Source organism: Nycticebus coucang, chromosome 4 (assembly GCF_027406575.1).
Source record: "Nycticebus coucang isolate mNycCou1 chromosome 4, mNycCou1.pri, whole genome shotgun sequence".
NCBI lineage: Eukaryota > Metazoa > Chordata > Mammalia > Primates > Lorisidae > Nycticebus > Nycticebus coucang.
This window is the reverse complement of record NC_069783.1, coordinates 29,685,482-29,704,411: the sequence shown is the minus strand read 5'-3', so window position 1 is coordinate 29,704,411 and position 18,930 is coordinate 29,685,482. Positions and strand designations below refer to the sequence as shown.

The following is an 18,930-nucleotide window of genomic DNA, read 5'->3' as shown; positions in this document are numbered from 1 at the left end:
GGAGGGCCTTTGATTTCTGCCTATTTGTTTGTGGGGCTCTTAAACCGATCAGATGGGGGAGGGGGGACTCCTGTCCACTTGGTGATGGGTTTTGTACCTTTTGTTTGTGTCCTTGTGGTTGCACCTCTCCTCAGCGGGGTTGATATGCGTTCTTCATCTTTCTCTCTTGGTGCTGCTTGAATCCATCAGGTTACTTGCTAAATTTTCATCCCTTAACTCTCCTTCAGGACAGGAGCCTCTGTGGAAAGCTGGCTTCAGTCCGCCATCTTGTCTCCGCCCCAAGAGATTCTTTTGAAAGCAATTAGTTAAAATATGTACATGGAAAATCTCATTTACAGTAACATACACACAAAAAGATGAAAAAACCTAGGATTCAAAATAGCAAAAGATGTCCAAAATCTATAGGTAGGAACTTAAAACCTACTGAGGAACACAAAAGCCTTGAATAAGTAGAAAGGTACAATCTCTACCTGAACAGAAAGGTAATGCTAACCATAACCTAATTAAGGTAACGTTAACACCACCAACAACACACACACATAGCGAGGTCTCTTATTTGCCCTGTTCTAAGCACATTGCATATATTGACTCATTTAATCCTCAAAACTCTTAAGAGGTGGGCAGATAAAGAAATAGACACAGTGAGATTAAGTGACAAGGTCACAAAGGAAATAGAAAGGGCCCACATTTTAACCTTTAGACAACATTGCCTGAATTTTCTCATAATTAACTTTAAAAATTAAGATAAAATTCTAATCATACAGTTTACCATTTTAAAGTGTATGACTCAGTGGGTTTTAATATGTTCCAGATGTTGTGCACTCACTACTACTATCTAATTCCATAACATTTTCACCACCTCCAAAAGAAATTGTGTATCCTGTAGCAGTCACTCCTCAGCCCTGGCAACCACCAATCTACTATCTGTCTTTAACGATGTGCTTTTTTTTCTGGAAATTTCATAGAAACAGACTCATATGATGTATGATTTTTGTGATTGATATTTTCACCTAAGATGATGTTTTCAGGGTTCATGCATGTTGTGGCATAGATTGATAGTTCATTCCTTTTTATGACTCAATAATATTTCATTGTTTGGATATACCATAGTTTGTTTACCAATTGATGGACACTTGTTTCCACTTTTTGGTCTCTATTAATAATGGTGCTATGAACATTGTGTACAATGTTTGAATTTGTATGAACATAAGAGAGGTCTTCAAAAAGATCATGGAAATGCGTATTATGAAAAAACATGAATTTCAATTTTTTTGTACTAAAATAAACTCATACTAACTTGTTATGTCTGAATAGCATTTAATCTGAGGCACTAAGAAGGTTAAGACATCAGTTTAAAGAGAACTCCCATAAGAGCAACATGAATTGTGCTAAAAATGAAGCAAGAACAAACATCAAATTCATGATGATGTTTGGATGCAAAAATAGTGACATAATTGATATTTATGAGAGATTTATGGGAGCAATGGCTCAAAGAAATCAGAAGTTTACAAATGGATAACTCAGCTTAAGAAGAGACAAGATAACGTTGAAGATGAAGCCCTCAGGAGCAGACCAGCCACACCAATTTGTAAGGGAAAAATTAATCTTGTTCATGTCCTAATTGAAGAGGACTGATGATTTACAGCAGGAACAGTAGCCAACACCATAGACATCTCAATAGGTTCAGTTTACACAATTCTGAATGGAAAATTAAAGTTGAGCAAACTTTCCACATCATGGGTGCCCAAACCATTGTGCCCAGATTAGCTATAGACAAGAGCAGAGCTTTCAATGGAAATTTTAAACAAGTGAGATCAAGTTTCTGATGCATTACCTTGAAGAATTGTAACAGGAGATAAAACATAGCTTTACCAGCATGAGCCTGAAGACACAAAGCACAGTCAAAGCAAGGGCTACCAAGCTGTGGAAATGACCCAGTCAAAGCAAAAGTGGACCAGTCAAGAACAAAGGTCATTGCAACAGTTTTTTTGGGGGATTCTCTAGGCATTTTGCTTGTTGACTTTCTAGAGGGCCAATGAATAATAACATCTGCTTATGATGAGAGTGTTTTGAGATAGTTAGTCAAAGGTTCAGCAGATAAATGCCTAGGAAAGTTTCACCAGAGAGTTGTTCACCATGGCAATGCTCTTGCTCATTCCTTTCATCAAACAAAGGCAATTTGGCAAGAATTTTGCTGGGAAATCATTAGGCCTCCACGTTGCAGTCCTGACTTGGGTCCTTTTGACTTCATTTCATTTCCTAATCTTAAAAAAATTTGTAAAGGGTACCCATTTCTCTTCAGTTAATAATATGAAAAAGACTTCATTGACATGGTTAAAATTCCTAGGCTTTCACTTCTTTAGGGATGGACTAAATGGCTAGCAACATCACTTACAAAAGTATCTTGCCCTTGATGGAGCTTATACTGAGAGATAAAGTTTAATTTTTTTATTTTTATATTTTAATTACAATGTCACACAAACTTTTTGAAGTCCCTTTATATGTTCTCATTTGGGGGGTTATCTACATAGAAGTGGAATTGCTGGGACATATGGTAACCTCTGTATTTAAAATTTTGAGGAACTGCCAAACTTTTTAAATCAGTTGCACTGTTTTACATTCCAGCAACAATAAAGTGTTCCAATTTCTCCATATCCTCATGAACACTTATTATTATTATTATTATTTTTACAACAGCCAATTACTTTATTCTTAAGAAAACATAACGGAAAATGTCCAGTTTCAAAAGAAAACACATCACTGTTTAACCCTAATATCTTTCTCAGGGTTTACAGTAGACTGGCTGTATGCCATGCAGATTTGTCCACCAGCTTGAAACGTAGACATTGGTGTTCAAACTTAAAAACATTACATGAATTATGACTACGTAAAAAGTTTAAATGAAGTTCTAAGTGAGCCCAACGATCATAGTAGTGATCACTGAATACCAACTGTAGTCCAACACAGTGCTAACTATTGACAAGAATATATATAATGAATAATGTTATTTTTGATTATTTTAAAAAATTATAGCCCCTCTAGTAGTTGTGCAGTAGTATCTCATTGTGGTTTTAATCAACATTTTAATAATGTCTAATGATGGTGATTATCATTTCACGTGCTTATTGGGCATTTGTGTATCTCTTTTCTTGAGAAATGTTTATTCAAGTATTTTGCTATTTTAATCAGGTTGTCTTTTTGTTATTGAGTTGTAGGAGTTCTTTGTATATTCTGGTTATAAACCCTTTATATATATAATTTGAAAATATTTTATTCCATTCTGTACATTGCTTATTCATTTTCTTGATATTGTTCTTTGATGCATGGTGTTTAATGTTGATGAAGTTCAGTGTATCTATTTTTTCTTTCTTTCATTTTTGAATATTCTTTTGCTAGGTGTTTTAAATTGTTTCACATTTTTTTTCCCTGTATGCATATTGAATATGCTATTCCATTGTCTTTTTGCCTCAATGATTTCTGATGAGAAATCAACTGATTATCTTTTTTTTTTTTAAAAACTGTTTATCTTTTGAGGCTGCTTGTATATGATGAGTTGCTTCTTTCTTGCTGCTTTCAAGATTCTCTGTCTTTGTCTTTTGTCAGTTTGGTTATTATGTCTTCTGGATTCTATGAGTCTATCCTATACGGAGATCACTGAGCTTCTCACATTTGTGTGTTAATGTTTTTCATCAAATGTGGGAAGCATTTGGTCATTATATCTTCAAATATTCTTTATTGCCCCTTTATCTCTTCTTCTATGTCCCATAGACTTCTGCTATCTTGTTCATTCTTCTTAATTCTTTTTTCTCACTGATCCTAAAAATGAATACTCTTAATCACCTAACTTTAATTTCACTGATTATTTCTCATACCTGGTCAAATCCACTACGAAGTCCATCTCATGGATTTTTTATTTCATTGTATTTTTCAACTCCAGATTACTAGTAGGTTCGTTTTTGTAATTTATATCTGTTTATTAATGTTCTGTATTTGAAAAGACATCATTCTCACACTTCTAGTTCTTTAAACATAGTTTCTTTAAGTTCTTTGGACATATTTAAAATTGCTTATTTAAAGTTTTTTGTCTAGCAAGTCTAATACTTGAGCTTCGCAGGGACATTGTCTACTGATTGCTCTCCCCCCTGTGTATGGGTTATACTTTCTTGCCTCATTGCATGCCCTGAAATTTTAGTTTAAAACTAAACATTTCAAATAATATAATGTTATAATTCTGAAAATCAGATCATCTTCCCAGGCTTATTGTTGTTGCTACTTATTGTAATAGTTGTTTTGCTTAGTGACTTTTCTGCACTCATTCTGTAAAAGTTTGTATCTTTGTTGTTATGGCCCCTGAGGTCCCTATTTAGTTATTTTAGTGGTCAGTGATTGGGCCACTCTTTAAATAATCAAAATCAATATGTCTTCCAGGCTTTGCCAAGAGCCTCTGTGTGCATGTCAAGGCATTCATTAAACCAACATCCGGGTAGTTTACACCTCTGCTTTAGCCTCACTTGCTACTTGTGAAGAGCCAAAAGTCAGTCAAAAGTAAGAGCTTAGGACTCTTTCGCAAGATATTTCGGATCTTTTCTGACCATGTGCAGGGCTCTATACATGTAGATTCCCAGGAACATATCTGAGCATTTCAAAGCTCCTATGGTCATCTCATTCTTCAAGGTTTTTTTTCATGTTTTTTGGTTAGTCTCTTGTTTGCCCTGTCATACTGTTATATCTATCTATCTATCTATCTATCTCCATCCATCCTTCTATCATCTATCTGTCACTTTAGAGCACCATGCTGTTAAAACAATAAAAAAACTTCCCCCTACCTATAAACTTTCAGAATTGTGCAAATTTGAGTGAAATGAAATAAAAATAAGGCTTCTGAGTGGGATCTTGCAAGGAACCATCACACAAGTAAAGTAATGAATTCTTTTTGGTAACAAGAATTAAAAGATAGTTATGTGCTCTACATGGAACCAGAAAATATTCCAAATAGCCAATGCAACCTTATATAATAAGAACAAAGCAGGAGGCATCACTTTATCAGAATTTAAGCTATACTATAAGGCTATAGTAACCAAAACAGTATGGTACTGACACAAAAATAGAGACATAGACCTATGGATCAACTGGGAACTCAGAGATGAAACCATCCTCATATTCCCAACTGATTTTCGACAAAGCAGATAAAAACATACACCAAGGAAAAGAATCCTTAAAGAATCAGTAAAGGTGCTAAGAAAACCAGATAGCCACATGTAAAAGACTGAAACACCTCTCACCACTCACAAAGGATAAAAGGCTTAAACCTAAGGCAGGAAACTATAAGAATTATAAAAGAAAATATTGGAAAAACTCTTATAGGTATTGCCCTAGACAAAGATTTCCTGAAGAAGACCCCAAAGCAATCACAGCAACAATAAAAATAAATAAATCAGACCTGACCAAATTAAAAAGCTTCTGCACCACCAAGGATACAGTCAGTAGAGCAAATAGGCAACCCACTGAATGGGAGAAAATATTTGAATGGTAAACATTTCATGAAGACTGATAACCAGAATCTACAAAGAACTCAAGAAAATTAGCAAGAAACAACTAAACAACCCTATTTTTAGTAGGCAAAAGACATGAATGGAAACTTTTCAAAGGAAGATAGACTAAGGGCCAACAAACTCATGAAAAAATGCTCAATGTCTCTAATCATTAGGGAAATGCTAATCAAAACCACAGTGAGATATCACCTAACTTCAACAAGAATGGCTTGTATCAAAAAGTCCCCAACAACAGATGCTGTCATGAATTTGGAGAGAAAGTAACTCTTATACACTGCTGGTAGGACTGCAATCTAGTACAACCTCTATGGAAAATTATATGGAGATACCCCAAAGAATTTAAAGCTGCCCTACCATTTGATCAAGCTGGGTATATAGTCAAAGGAAAAAAAATGTCATATTATAAAGAGGACACCTGCCCTTGATGTTTCTAGTGCACAATTCACAATCACAAAGATATGGAAACAACCCAAGTGCCCACCGATACATGAATGGATTAATAAAATGTGATATATGTGTACTAAGGAATACTATTCATCCATAAAAAAATGGTAATCTAGTATCTTTTGTGACAACCTGGATGGAACTGGAGACCATTTTTCTAAGTGAAACATGACAAGAATGGAGAAACAAACACATGTACTCAATATCAAACTCAAAGTAATTAATCAACACTTAAGCACATATGTAGAAGTAAATCTCAATGAAGATCAAGTTGGGGGGGCACCTATTGGGTATGGTGCACACTATCTGGGGGAAGGACACACTTGTAACTTTGACTCAGTCTGCACAATAAACAAAGTATGTAAACAAAGCAAGTATACCCTCTAATATTCTGAAATTCAAAAAAATATTTTAAAAGTTCTGGGAGATTCAGGGGGTACAAGTGGAGTTTTGTTACATGGATATACTGTATACTGAGGTAATAAAGCTTTAAAGGAGCCATCTGTGTCTGCCCTCCAGTCCTGGGAATGTGGGCTATTATTTTTCAAGGCTGAACAGAGCTAGGGAGTGGGACATGGGACAAGGATGAACTAAAATGTCACGGAGCTTGCTTTTGTCCTTGTGTATGCATTGTACTCAGCCCTTACTGAGATTTAGCTGTTTTGAAAAAGTTGATTCTGATGATTTTGTTTTTTGCCATTTTGTTTTCTTTTTGTGGAAGGTGAACTCTGGAGGTCCTCTTTCTGACATTTTTACCCTCTTTAATTAATTTTTAAATTCAAGAATATTTCTAAAATTTGGGGGGAGGGGGTTCTTTGGATGTCCCACAAGTTAATTTTAAAGTTCACATGAATAAGTAATCAAAAGTAACTTGAAAATCTCTCAAAAAGTATAATGATGTAGGAATAGTCCCACCCTGGATTAGGACATATTTTAAAACTATAATTATTAAAACTATGATACTGGCAATAAATAGATCAATGGAGCAGAACCAAGGATCCAGAAAAGGAAACGATACATAGGTATGACTGTTATATTATACCTTAACAGAAGAACAATTACAAAGAGGATGTAGTTTGTGGTTTAGTACTTAGCATTAGTTGTTGGTTTAGTACTTAGCATTAAATATTTTTTGAGGGTATTTATATTTTTTAAGCTCTTTATTTTCGATTCCTCTAGATTCATAATTCCTAATGGTCAGAGAGGTCTCTTCTCTCTCTTTTCTCAAGGGACTCTAGTCTACTTTCTAGAGAATACTATAATATCAATAACTAATCAGATCAGAGAGACATAATGGAAAGCTGTGTAATCAAGTGGCTTCTATCAAAATGCCATTCCACTGTTTTGGAGTAAACCAGGCTTGACTTTTCCCTGAATATAGAGTATATTTCACTTATAGATTTATAGAAAACTGATCTCTAATCCTGGGCTCACAAAACTTAATTTATTAAGTACTAGATGGGGATGATCTTTACCTTTCAAGGTACTAAATGGTGGGTAGTATGGATTTTAAAGAAACAAGACAAATTATAGCATAAATAGTTGCCCTAGAACCAGATAGTAATGTTCTTTCATTCCACGAATGTAAGTGAAAACGGTGTTAGAATATATGTTTGATGTGGTTATTGGTTTGAAACCTTTTCCTCTCATTGTTTGACATTTCTCTTTTTTAACAATAGATCCTAATCTTTCCCCCCCACACCTCCCAGGACATTTGTTTACTCATGGCTCACCAGAGGGAGGCCCTTCCCAGTTTTAGTCCTTTTCAAAGGCTTTGTCTTCTGTATGGGAAATGGATTCCTCCAAGCCTACTACATGATTTACTGTGCAGAATACCCTGATGAATGGTACACTGACATACGGTTTAGCTTGGGTAAGTAGATCTGACCCCTTCTACTCCTTCTCACTCACTCCCCAGCTAATGCCCACCATCAACTCTACCCACCTTACTACAACAACCTCCTAATGATCCCCTAATGATCCCATCTCCCCATCTCTTACTCCTACTTCCGACTTTTATGCACATGGCATCCAGAGTGATTGTTTAACAATATATCATGTCCTTTACCATCTCAACACTCACCAATGGATTTCTATCACTCTTAAGATAAGATGCAAATTTCTTACCACTGCCCATAAAACTGAAATGGTCTTGATCTTTCTGATTTCCTAATCTCCTCTCCTGCCTCCCTCCACCTCATTTCCTGTGCTCTTGTCCCAGCGGCCTTTCTTCTGTGCCAGAAATGGTCAAGTTTGTCCTCGCCCAGAGCTCTGTTGTGGCACTACTCCCTCTGCCTAGAAGGCTGTGCCCCCATATATTCATGGAGCTCAGTCCGTCCTTTATTTAGGTCTGTCAGATTGGACCTCTTCAAAGAGAGTTTTCCTGACCATCCTCTCTAGAACAGTTACAGAGGCTGATCTCTGAATTTTTTCCATTTTTTTTTTTTTTTTGTAAGAGGAGCTAAAGTCCAGGAAGGCTCAATTTTTTTGTACACTATTTTGGCACAAATTAAAAAAAAAAACCCAACAACAATAGGATGGTAGGGATTACTCTGATTTCCGCTTAGAATCACACATCACATCCTATCTATTAGCTTAGTAGTTCTGGCTGGAGCTCCAAAACATGTGCCAACTGGGCTCTCTTTTCCCTGACTTCATTAACTTCATTGTAGTCCAGTCACCTCTTGCCAGGACTTCTACAATAAGCTCCAACCTGAACTTTGTATCTCCATTTCCATTTTTCAATAACCCATTCTCCACACAGAGCAGTCATAGAGAACATCTGAAAATACACATGATCGAAGGATCAGCTGTATGAATACTGTACATGCACACAATAGTCTGTGACCACAAAAACAAAGAAAGAAAGAAAGTAACAAAAAGAAAAAGCAAGATCTCTGTGTGCTTGTATGGAGATACATCTAGGATATATGGTTGAAGAAAAATGAAGTAGATTGTGTGCTCTGCTTGTATAACTAACATATAGTATGAGTATTTTCTATGTAGAAATAGGATAGAAGGAAAATTGTGTGTGTGCAGCAGGAAAAGGCAATATTTGGGTTTTAAAAAAGAAATTAAAAAGTTTCCCTTCTCAGGGTAAAGAGAGTTCGGTGGGTGGGCAGATCATTTCTTTCAAGATAGTTTTGTCCTTTGAATCATGAAATTTCATTATTTAATTAAAAAACCCTAAATTGAAGAAAAGTTCCCCAAAATTGAAAAAAATCACACGAAGGCACCTAACTGTATATTAAACTGGTAATATAACCACACAGGAAAATAATTTATGCCAGTTAACAGGAAACATAGCAGATAGAGAAAAGAGTTAAACACCTCAATGGGGAAGTAAGTAAGCTAGTCATATCTGGAAAAAGGGACGTTCTAAAGGACAACCGTCTGATTTCCTCAGTCAGTGTCCTAAAAAAAATAATGGAAGGGGTCTGGAGTAAATTAAAATAGCTTTAAAGGACATAAAGACATAAAGACAAGATGTCAGCTGTGACCCTATATCAGATCTTGGTTTGCACAAACCCCTTGTAAGAGGCATTTGGGGACCATCTGAAGAAATTATAATATGGCCTGGATAATTAGATAAGATAAAAATCTGGAAGGATATGAGCTAATGTATTTCATGATAATCACTCGGTGGTAGAAATAGGTACTTTGGTTTTTTAATTTCTTCTAATGAGCATTTACCATTCTGTGTAACATATGTATTCCTTTTGCAGTAATAAACAGAAATCAAATCCTATTTCTCCCCTGATTAAAACCTACCACTGACTTCCAAGGCCTAGAATGCTTGATGTGACTTTTTACTCACTGTCCTGACCCCTTTCCATCCTTAAGCTTCAGGTGCTCAGGGCCTTCGTAATTGCAGTTCATCCCTCTACCAGATTGTACTCTCTCGGATTTTTGCATTCTCATTATTGAAATCCCTGAAAAAAATGCCAAATCTTCAGAAAAACTTCCCCTTGCTACCTCATCTCACATACACTCACTTTATTCTCTATTTAATTACTATACTTTGATTTTCTGTAGTATATTCACCATTATGTGATTTTTTGCTTTAATTTTTAATTCTTTTCAACTTGTTTCTGGGTTCCTCCACTAAAATGCAAGCTCCGTGACTACCAACACCTTGGCTGTTTCTCTCCCTACTGTGTCTCTGGTGTTTAGTACAGCACTTGGCCCACAGTGAGCCTTCCATGAACATTAGTTGAATGAATGAATGAATGAATGAATGAATGAATGAATACGTGAATGATCTTTGTACCATCCTTATGAGATATGCATTGTAAGGATCTACATTTTTTAGATGAGAAAACTGAGGCTGAGAGAGGTGAAGTGACCAACGTCCCTGCTTTTCTCCACTGCTGTGCATGTTCCCACTTCCTCCAGCCCCTCCCTCTACCCCTCCCAAGATACCCTTTTCCCCTGGCCAATGATGTTTTGATGAGACAAGGTGGAAAATCATTGTTTTATATCCTGTCGAAGAAGGTTAGAGTAGATCTGATTATTTTAAACTGTTTTTGCTTTTTGCCTGATGTATTTTGATCAGCACGGAGGTACTTTCTTGAGAAGTGGGATTGGGTCTCTATGTGGGAGTGTTTCTGGGCTGTAATAATAATGGCCACTGTGACGTAGGACCTCACATTTCTGGTCCTGTCTCTCCACACCTCAGCCCAGGGCCCTTTCTGTACCTGATGGATGGTACATGTGGAGGCCCCCACAGGATATGTGGTGAAATAAATAAAGGTGTGAGTGGTGTATGTGGTACATCACTTTTGATGTCAGAATGTGTGTGTGTGTATGTGTGTGTATGGGGGAGGTGTTAGGAGTTTATTTGTTAGTTGACGACACCTCCAGGCAGGCTCTCGTTACTTTCCTGGGAGCAAGGTTATCAGTCAGGAATGCTCTCAGTGAGGAGTCACACAAAACCAGCCAACAGTGACTGAAACAATTCAGAATTAATATTTCTTCTATAACAAGACGTGCACAGAGGTAGGTGGCTTCTGCATGCCTGTGGTTGCTTACCAGCACCATTGAGAACTCTGTCTCTATTATGCTCAGCATGTTTACCTGTGGTCCCCTCATTACTCACGTCATGGTTTCAAGATGGTGGTGGAAGCTCAAGACATTACATCTGGCAAGCAAGGCTGGAAGAAGGAGGAATTAGAGGTGCCTGTCTCACCTGCTTCAAATGAGCAAGATTTCCAAGGAAGTCCCCCAAGACAACCCTTTCCATATTATTGGTAGAATTAGGTCATGTGATACCTTCCAACTTTCCAGCTTTTACAGTGGGGGATGACCAAGGAGAAGGGGTGGGAGTTGGTAGTAGGATGGATTGTGAATGAGCCCAGAGCTTGCTGTCATTCATTTGTTCATGGCACCTAAATGTTGGATGACGGTGGCACTGCCTACTCTGTCCTCCCACCTGTCTCCGTCATTGTCACTGTTGACTTCTAGCCTTTTGGTCTAGGAAAAAGCACAACTCCTTCTCCATCCAGGACCAGCCCTCCTCACTATTTTTCTTTGGCCATATCTTAATACCATTCTTAGATTTAGAAATCAAATTCCTTCCCTTCATTTTTAGGGGAAAAACAGCTTGTGAGAAAAACACCAAAATCTGAACATTTTTGTTTTTGACTTTTCCCCTCTCTCTTCTTTGCCTAGGTGTTTTCTTATTTATTTTGGGAATGGGAATCAACATTCATAGTGACTATATATTGCGCCAGCTCAGGAAGCCTGGAGAAGTCACCTATAAGATTCCACAAGGTAATGCCACCCAGATTCCCACTCTTCTTGGAGCCCATGCCAAGGACCATGCTAGGAGTAATTGAAGGGAGCAATAAAAGGGAGTAATTGGTGGGAGCAACAGAGCCCCACATGCTGTACTACATTCTGGCTTACTGTTGACTTTCCATCTACACCCTGTCCCACCTGCAGCACTTCTGATATAAGTCCAGTAGCTCAGGAGAGCTACAAGAGCCCTCAGAGAAGGGTGAGATCACAATATCCTGAAGGTGGGAGACAGTGGGAGGTTGGGTAGGATGGGAATAGGCTACACCCTAGTTGCAGCAGGTAAGATTATCATGGACAGAGTGTCATGATGGTTAGCAAATGAAGCTGAATCATGCATAACCATCAAATTTTGTCGCCTTTAATTGAATCTGGACTTATCTAGTGAGTAGCTAAGGTTAGTACTTGTGTATTTCCTGCCACTTGTGTATACTCCTAAGTGTGTCGAGAGCCATATTCGCTTTATCAAAAATTAGGAAGGGAGGCCCCACAAGGATAAGTACATTTCTGAATGTACTGTGGACAACAGGATGCTGTGACTTTGTTTTCCCTTTTCCCCAAGAGGATCGCACATTTGTTCTGGCTGCCTTTATGTATTTGGAACAAAACAGAGGAGTTTAATATCACAATGACTCCATTCTAATTCTTGATTTTTTGATTCTTCCACATGCAGGTGGCTTGTTTACATATGTTTCTGGAGCCAATTTCTTTGGTGAGATCGTTGAATGGATCGGTTATGCCCTGGCCACGTGGTCCCTCCCAGCGCTTGCATTTGCATTTTTCTCATTTTGTTTCCTTGGGCTGCGAGCTTTTCACCACCACAGGTAAACTTTTCAATAAAGGTAGCAGCATTCATATAGCTTTTTCTCTCCAAACAGATTTTTAGCACATGGAGTCAGATTTAGATATCTAAGATACTGATTTTTTAAAAGGGAAGGTTGATATAATCATTGGATTGGTATATTCTGACTTTGTGGGTCTTTACTGAAGTTAGAACTTAGCTGGATGAGATTAGCAATAGCACATTTTGTTCTAAGACCAAAAATAAGCCCACGTAGACAGAGGCACCCAGGGCGACAGCTGGGAAGCTAGAATGTTCAGATGGCAGAAGGAGCTTCCCAGGGAGAAATGCCTTGACCCTCAGGACCTGGTTAACCAGGCCTGGTTGCTTTCCCAGCAGGCCAACCTGGTGAGGGGTAGTGTTAGGCAGTAAGTTCCAGGTAAAGAGTCAAGAGGCAAAATAAGTAACTTATTTTGAAGTCACGCTTCAATTCATTCCACGCTTCAATTCCATTCACTTCCACCACATTTCTCAAAGAGTGTTCAATGGGTGGGACCAGGGCCAGAATGTCACAGATATTTCTGAGTTACAGCAGGACAGAGAGACACTGGGGAAAAACCCTAGCCTTGGGCCTGTGTGGCTGCTAATTTTGGCTGCAAGATTTGGTGCTAGGGGTTCAGGTAATCACAGATTCCTGGAAACTCCAGAATGACACTTTTCCCTGGAATCTGGGTAATGCCAGAGCTTATTTGGGTATTCCCCTCCCTCCCTTACTCTCACACACTATAAACCACGGTTAAGGCAATCTCCAGGCTCCTGGGAAGGCGGGGTAAATATTTGCCCATGGTGGAATTTTAGGACTGCCCCCTCTGCTGGGAAATGTCCAGAAATGCAGGCATTTAGAGACCTTCCCTCTGAAGGTCTCTTGAGAATTAGCTAAAAGTATCGCTAGAAGAGAAAGGGTAACATTCTCATTGTCAGGCTTTAAACCTGAGTGTAAATTTCAGATCCTTTCCCTAAAAGGGCTTTTATGAAAAGAGCCTGTGATCCCTGGAGACAGAGAAGGAGAGTAGGATACTGAAAGAAGGCCTGGTCTTGGAACCAGGACCTCGGGAACCCCTGGAGCTTTTGTTTGTGTTTTATCTAGCTAGTGACTCACTGCATAGTTCTGAAGGTTAGACTAAGAATGGGTTCTTTTTTTCTAAGCAGAATTTAGAAGACCAGTTCAGAAATGAATGAAACAGCTGCTCAACCTTCTTCCCTGGCCAGGGAAGGGCATCAGAGGGCTCCTAGCTCAGAAGACAGTCATCACAGTTCTCAACACCTCAGGCTGGGTCTCTTGCCCGCCAGAGGCAGAGAGGGATTGGGAGAGGAGGGCGCATCACCAGCACTGGGAAGGTCCTGGGGAAGCATGAACTATACACCTCCACCCACAGGGGAGGGGCAGCAATTCCGCCAAAGGTCTCCAGCTGGTGCAACAACAAAACCTAACTTGAAACCTCACCCTGTCATATCAGACTGCCCAGAGGAGGGGCTAAGGGCATCTTTTCTATGGGGCTATGGGCTTTGTACAGGTGCCTGTAAAGCAAAATCAGGTATTCACAGAATAGATAACACAGGCAGAGGCAGATCACCAGGCTTCCCAAGTCACAGCACTGAAAATCAGCCACTTCTTGTAACATATTTGTCCCCAGTTCAAACTAAGAAACTTTAGCAGGTGTATCATCTGGATTACTCCTTGAGGGCTGCCAGCATCAATTAGTTAAGAGGACAGCCTGGTAACTTAAGGAGAAAGGCTTCATACAAGAGGCATTAGTCTCCTTGGCCTGCTGTAACAAATTACCCAAACCTTGGAGGCTTAGAACAACATAAATTTAGTCCATTATAGTTCTGGAGGCTAGAAGTTGGAAATCAAGGTGCAGGCATGGCCGTGCTCTCGGTGATGGCTCCAGGAAATAATTCTCCCTTCCCTCTTCTAGCTTCTGAGAGTGGCCAGCAATCCTTGGTGTTCATGGCTTACAGCTGTGTTGCTCTAATCTCTGCCTCTGTCTTCATACAACCTTCTCTCCCATGGGTCTCTCTTTGTCTCGTTTCCCTTTCTTTTAAGACATACTCACTGTGGATGAAGGGCCCATCCCACCCCAGTATAACCAATACTCAGTAAGTGTATCTGGAATGTTCCTAGTCCCAAAAAGGTCACATTCTCAGGTACTGGGGATTAGGACTTTAACTCATCTTTTAGGGACAAAATTCAACCCATAATACAAAGTCATGTTTTGTTGGCATTCCCAGGCCTTATGAAGAGATATTTCCCTGGGACCACTGCTAGTTATCTGGAGTTAACTTTGCTCATGACCCTCTTTGGGGTCTTTGGTTTCCTATGTTTCCCAGCTGAATCCAGATGGGTATGTCTTTCTGGATATTGCATTTTCTTTTTATTTTGACTAAATATACATAACACATAATTGACCACTTTAACTGTTTTTTAGTATAAAATTCAGTGGCATTAGACACACGCATAATGTTGCACTTAGTCATCGCCATTACCCTCTGCCTATGACTTTTTATTTCCCCAAACAAGAAGTTTCAACACTTACAAGAGGTGGGCTGCAGGAAGGAGAAAGAGAATGGCCAAATGACCATCTGGAATAGTCAGGACTTGAATAACTGTAGGAAGACTTGTAATAAGAATTTTGGGCATAGCGAACCTCAACTGTTGATCACTGCTCCATGAAATTTACAATTATTCCTTCCTCATCTTTTTAAGGTACTACCTCAAGATGTTTGAGGACTACCCTAAATCTCGGAAAGCACTTATTCCATTCATCTTTTGAAGAAATCAAATAGAAATGGAGCAAAGTTCTCATGATGCTGATGAAAACTATCAAGCTGCCGAAACTGTAACTTCCATGGTGTAACAGTCCATGAAATATCCCATATATGAATATATTATGTGTCCTTGTGTTCTGCCAGCTCGCCTGGGAATTCTGAGTAGTGCCTGTGTAGAGTTTACTCCCACCTTTCCAGAGATCCCTTTCCTGATGCTATTGAGCTTTTCCAAATGGAGACATTTGCTTCTTAGCTATTCCTCTTAGAAGGTACAAAACTTCCCCTTGGTTAATCCAAGTAAAGATGACTTTGTACCTACTCTCTATCAATGTGGGACAGCTCTGTAAACAAGACTGTTTGAAAGTAAAGGCAGTGCTTCTAGAACTTATTAAAGGTACACATTTTTTACCTCTTTAGAGAAGCAGAAATTTAAACTTTGAAGCCACACAGACCCAGAGCAAACCTACTTCTAAAGGAAAATCATTAACATCCTCCTTTTTCTTAATTAATTGGGAAAGATATGAAATTACTAAGAAGACCTTTAATAGATGACCCCTTTCCATATTGCTAAAATGTACTGATGATGCACTGACCCCATTTCTAATCTGTGGTGTGTCTTAGTGAGTATCTCTGTCTTCCAGAAGATTCACAATCCCCATTGGAGATATTATAGCCTAACCCCGAAAACTGGTATGGGTTTTCTTGAGGGCCAGGTTTTAATAACCACAAAGAAAAAGACATGACCCTGGATGGCTGCTGAAATCATGAAGTAGTTTACAATAGATGTTGCAAACTCTTATGTTCTTAGAAACTTAGAAATATCCAAATAATGAGAAAACTTAGAAATATTAGAAACTTAGAAATATCCAAATAATGAGAAATGTGAAGTAAGGAAAAGTAATGATTAAGATAAGATGTCCTTGCCTTGATAAGATGTCCTTGCCTTGATAAGATGTCCACAATGGTGTAAAGGACATAAGAAGACAGAGCAACTTTCCTCTCCTGGAATTTCTTCACCACAGTCCTCAGGACCTGTTTAAGAAGGTGTCTCCTAGGGGCAGTCTAAATATCAGCCCTCAAAAGTCTTGAGGGCAGAGGCTGAAACGACAAAGGACACATCTGGGCAGAAAACCTAATTTGTTTGGCTCAGATGCCTGGTTTAATTTTGTTTTTTTAAACTCAAAGTTTCAAAAATTTAAAAATTAGAAGGTTGCTTACATAAAATCTGGACTTCTAGTTTCATTTAAACAGTTGGAGGATCTGTGCACACAGAGTCTGCATTCCTGCATAAAGACTGGGACTGCAGGAGCCAGTACGCATTTGAGTTTGTAACCTGTTTCAAAGGGGTCACCTTGTGTGGGTGCTAAAATATTGGACTCTTTAAGGAAGGGGCTGAACACTCATAATCAGCATATGTGAAAATGTGTGTCTCCTCAGGCCTATGTTTGGAAAGCATTGGCAATATTTAGTAAACCCATCAGATGTGGTGCTAAGTACAGAAAACCACTGTGTAAGACACATAGGGAACTTGAAAGGTCTGAGGATGGTGTAAAAAATACAAGTTGCAAAAACATAAATAAATGTTTTTGCTGTTCAATAAATGTCTCTCAAATTATGGATGTTAAATAATTTTGTTTGAATTAAAAGATCCTGGGATTTCTGGAGATTTTTGCAAGGTACTGAGCAGCTGTGTTCCCCACCCGTGCCCCCCTTCTCCACTCCCACCCCACGTATTTCCTGTTTTGTTTTTTTTTTAGTGTTTCTTTCTTCTTTCTCTTCGTTTTGCCAATGTGAAATTAGGAGCCATGAACTGGAATTGAAGTAGTATGACTAATAGAGCTTCTCACTCACAACTCAGAACTCCAAGGAAACATAATGAAGGTGGAGGAAAATGTGCTAATGTTGGATGCCCCCCATCCCTCCATGCTCAGGAATACACAAGGGAATGAACTTACTCAGTGAAGTCAATCTTCAGGTATAGTTTGAGCTCTGAGAAATAAAAGACTTCCAATTCTTCATGAATTTGGAGTCTTCCAAAGACTGCATGACAATGAAAACTGATTTTTCAAAAGTTCTTTATCTAATTACCATGGCAAACATCCAGGCCAGTCTTTGAAATCTAAAACCTGCTCGATAAATGACAATTAGTACATGCATTTGCTCAGTTCTCAAAATCTGGGGACAAAACTACTATTTGGTAATTGCAAGTGTTTGCCACAAGAGGGCGTTTCCTAAAATTTTTAGTTAGCCCAACCCTGATTTAATAGGTAATTGTGTGTGTGTGGGAGGGAGGTGGGGGGACTTACAACCTTATTTCCCTTTCAAGTTCGTATGATTGCAAATAATCTTAATTTAAACATCGGATTAAGTGAACACCATGAAATCTTACATCGTCCCTTGATAGTAGAGGTATTGTCAGTGTTCTAGGGCAACTGCTCAACTTCTGTTTTCTTTGTTTAGGGCTAGGACATGTAAGTGGATGAAAACAAGATCTGAATGTGTGCTCATACCCAGACACATCTTTTCCAATTTCTTCTAAAAATAGACTGTAACAAAGACTGTGATTGAGGTTTCCATGGATTAGTTTTTGGTTAAAATAATAGCGTCTTAGGTAACACTAACAGAAACAGAACTCTGTTCTGTTTTTGCTGAAGCTTTCATGAAAAGAATATTTTCCAGATGATCTTGTAGAAAATGCTGAGTTTTGTTTCTTTTTCAGAATTTAGATTCATAGAGCTAAAGCAGACTTAAGACATCAGCAAGTCCCACCCCTTCATATCATAGGTGGAGACACTGGACCCATGTAGTTGAAAGGCCTCCCCACGGTACAGCAGGTGGTCAGAGCAGCCATTGTGGGTCAGAAATCTGTTTTTTCTACTTAAGGTACAGCCTGCAGGGTTGCCATTTGGATTTCTATAGAACTCATGCAGGAGAAAAATAGCTGGAGCTTAAGTACTGTTCCATAATTCAGATGTTCGCCTGCTGTCCTGGACATGCTGATGTGTAATCTGTTTCCCTCACTCTATGGAACCATCAGGCTGGTCTTTTTATAAACCTACTTGGCAGAGGGGGTTTTTCCCACTTTGGCAGGGTAGAGACAAAGTGAAGTTTTAGATTAGGGTTATGGGAATTTGTGAACTGAGAACTTTCCCGCACATAAGGATGGAGCATCCCCACACTTACCTTTGTAAGAAGCGACATTGGCTTCGTTGTATGTTCTAAAAGATAAAAAGAGCTTTCATGAAAAATATGTAATTAAACACCAATTTAGGTGGCTTAAGCCCATTTGGGAACAAATAAATGAATCTACAGTTTTACAGCACTATAGGTTTACAATTGCCATCTTGATATTTTGTGTCTACCTCATGATGGTGTCACAAAGAAGCAGGGTAGCAAGCTCTTGATGTGTGAATGGACTAATTCAGAGTTATTTCCTATCCTGCCTGGCCTTTTGGTTCTCTAAAAGGCAGGGAAAAGGAGCAGGGGAACAGTGAATGTAAATTGACTCCTTTTAGAAAAGGCTGCTGA

At 38.7% G+C, this 18,930-nt stretch overlaps 1 protein-coding gene across 1 annotated transcript in view; it reads left to right on the top strand.

Annotated features, from left to right (window-relative positions):
• Nucleotides 1-17,017, top strand: part of SRD5A2 (steroid 5 alpha-reductase 2) — a 93,709-nt gene extending 76,692 nt beyond the window's left edge. Inside the window, exons 2-5 of the mRNA XM_053587823.1 lie at nt 7,706-7,869; nt 11,667-11,768; nt 12,466-12,616; nt 15,341-17,017. Coding sequence (XP_053443798.1) covers nt 7,706-7,869; nt 11,667-11,768; nt 12,466-12,616; nt 15,341-15,407 — 484 coding nt within the window. The 3' untranslated portion in view covers nt 15,408-17,017. The remainder of the gene's footprint in view (nt 1-7,705; nt 7,870-11,666; nt 11,769-12,465; nt 12,617-15,340) is intronic.
• The last annotated feature ends 1,913 nt before the right edge of the window (nt 17,018-18,930 follow it).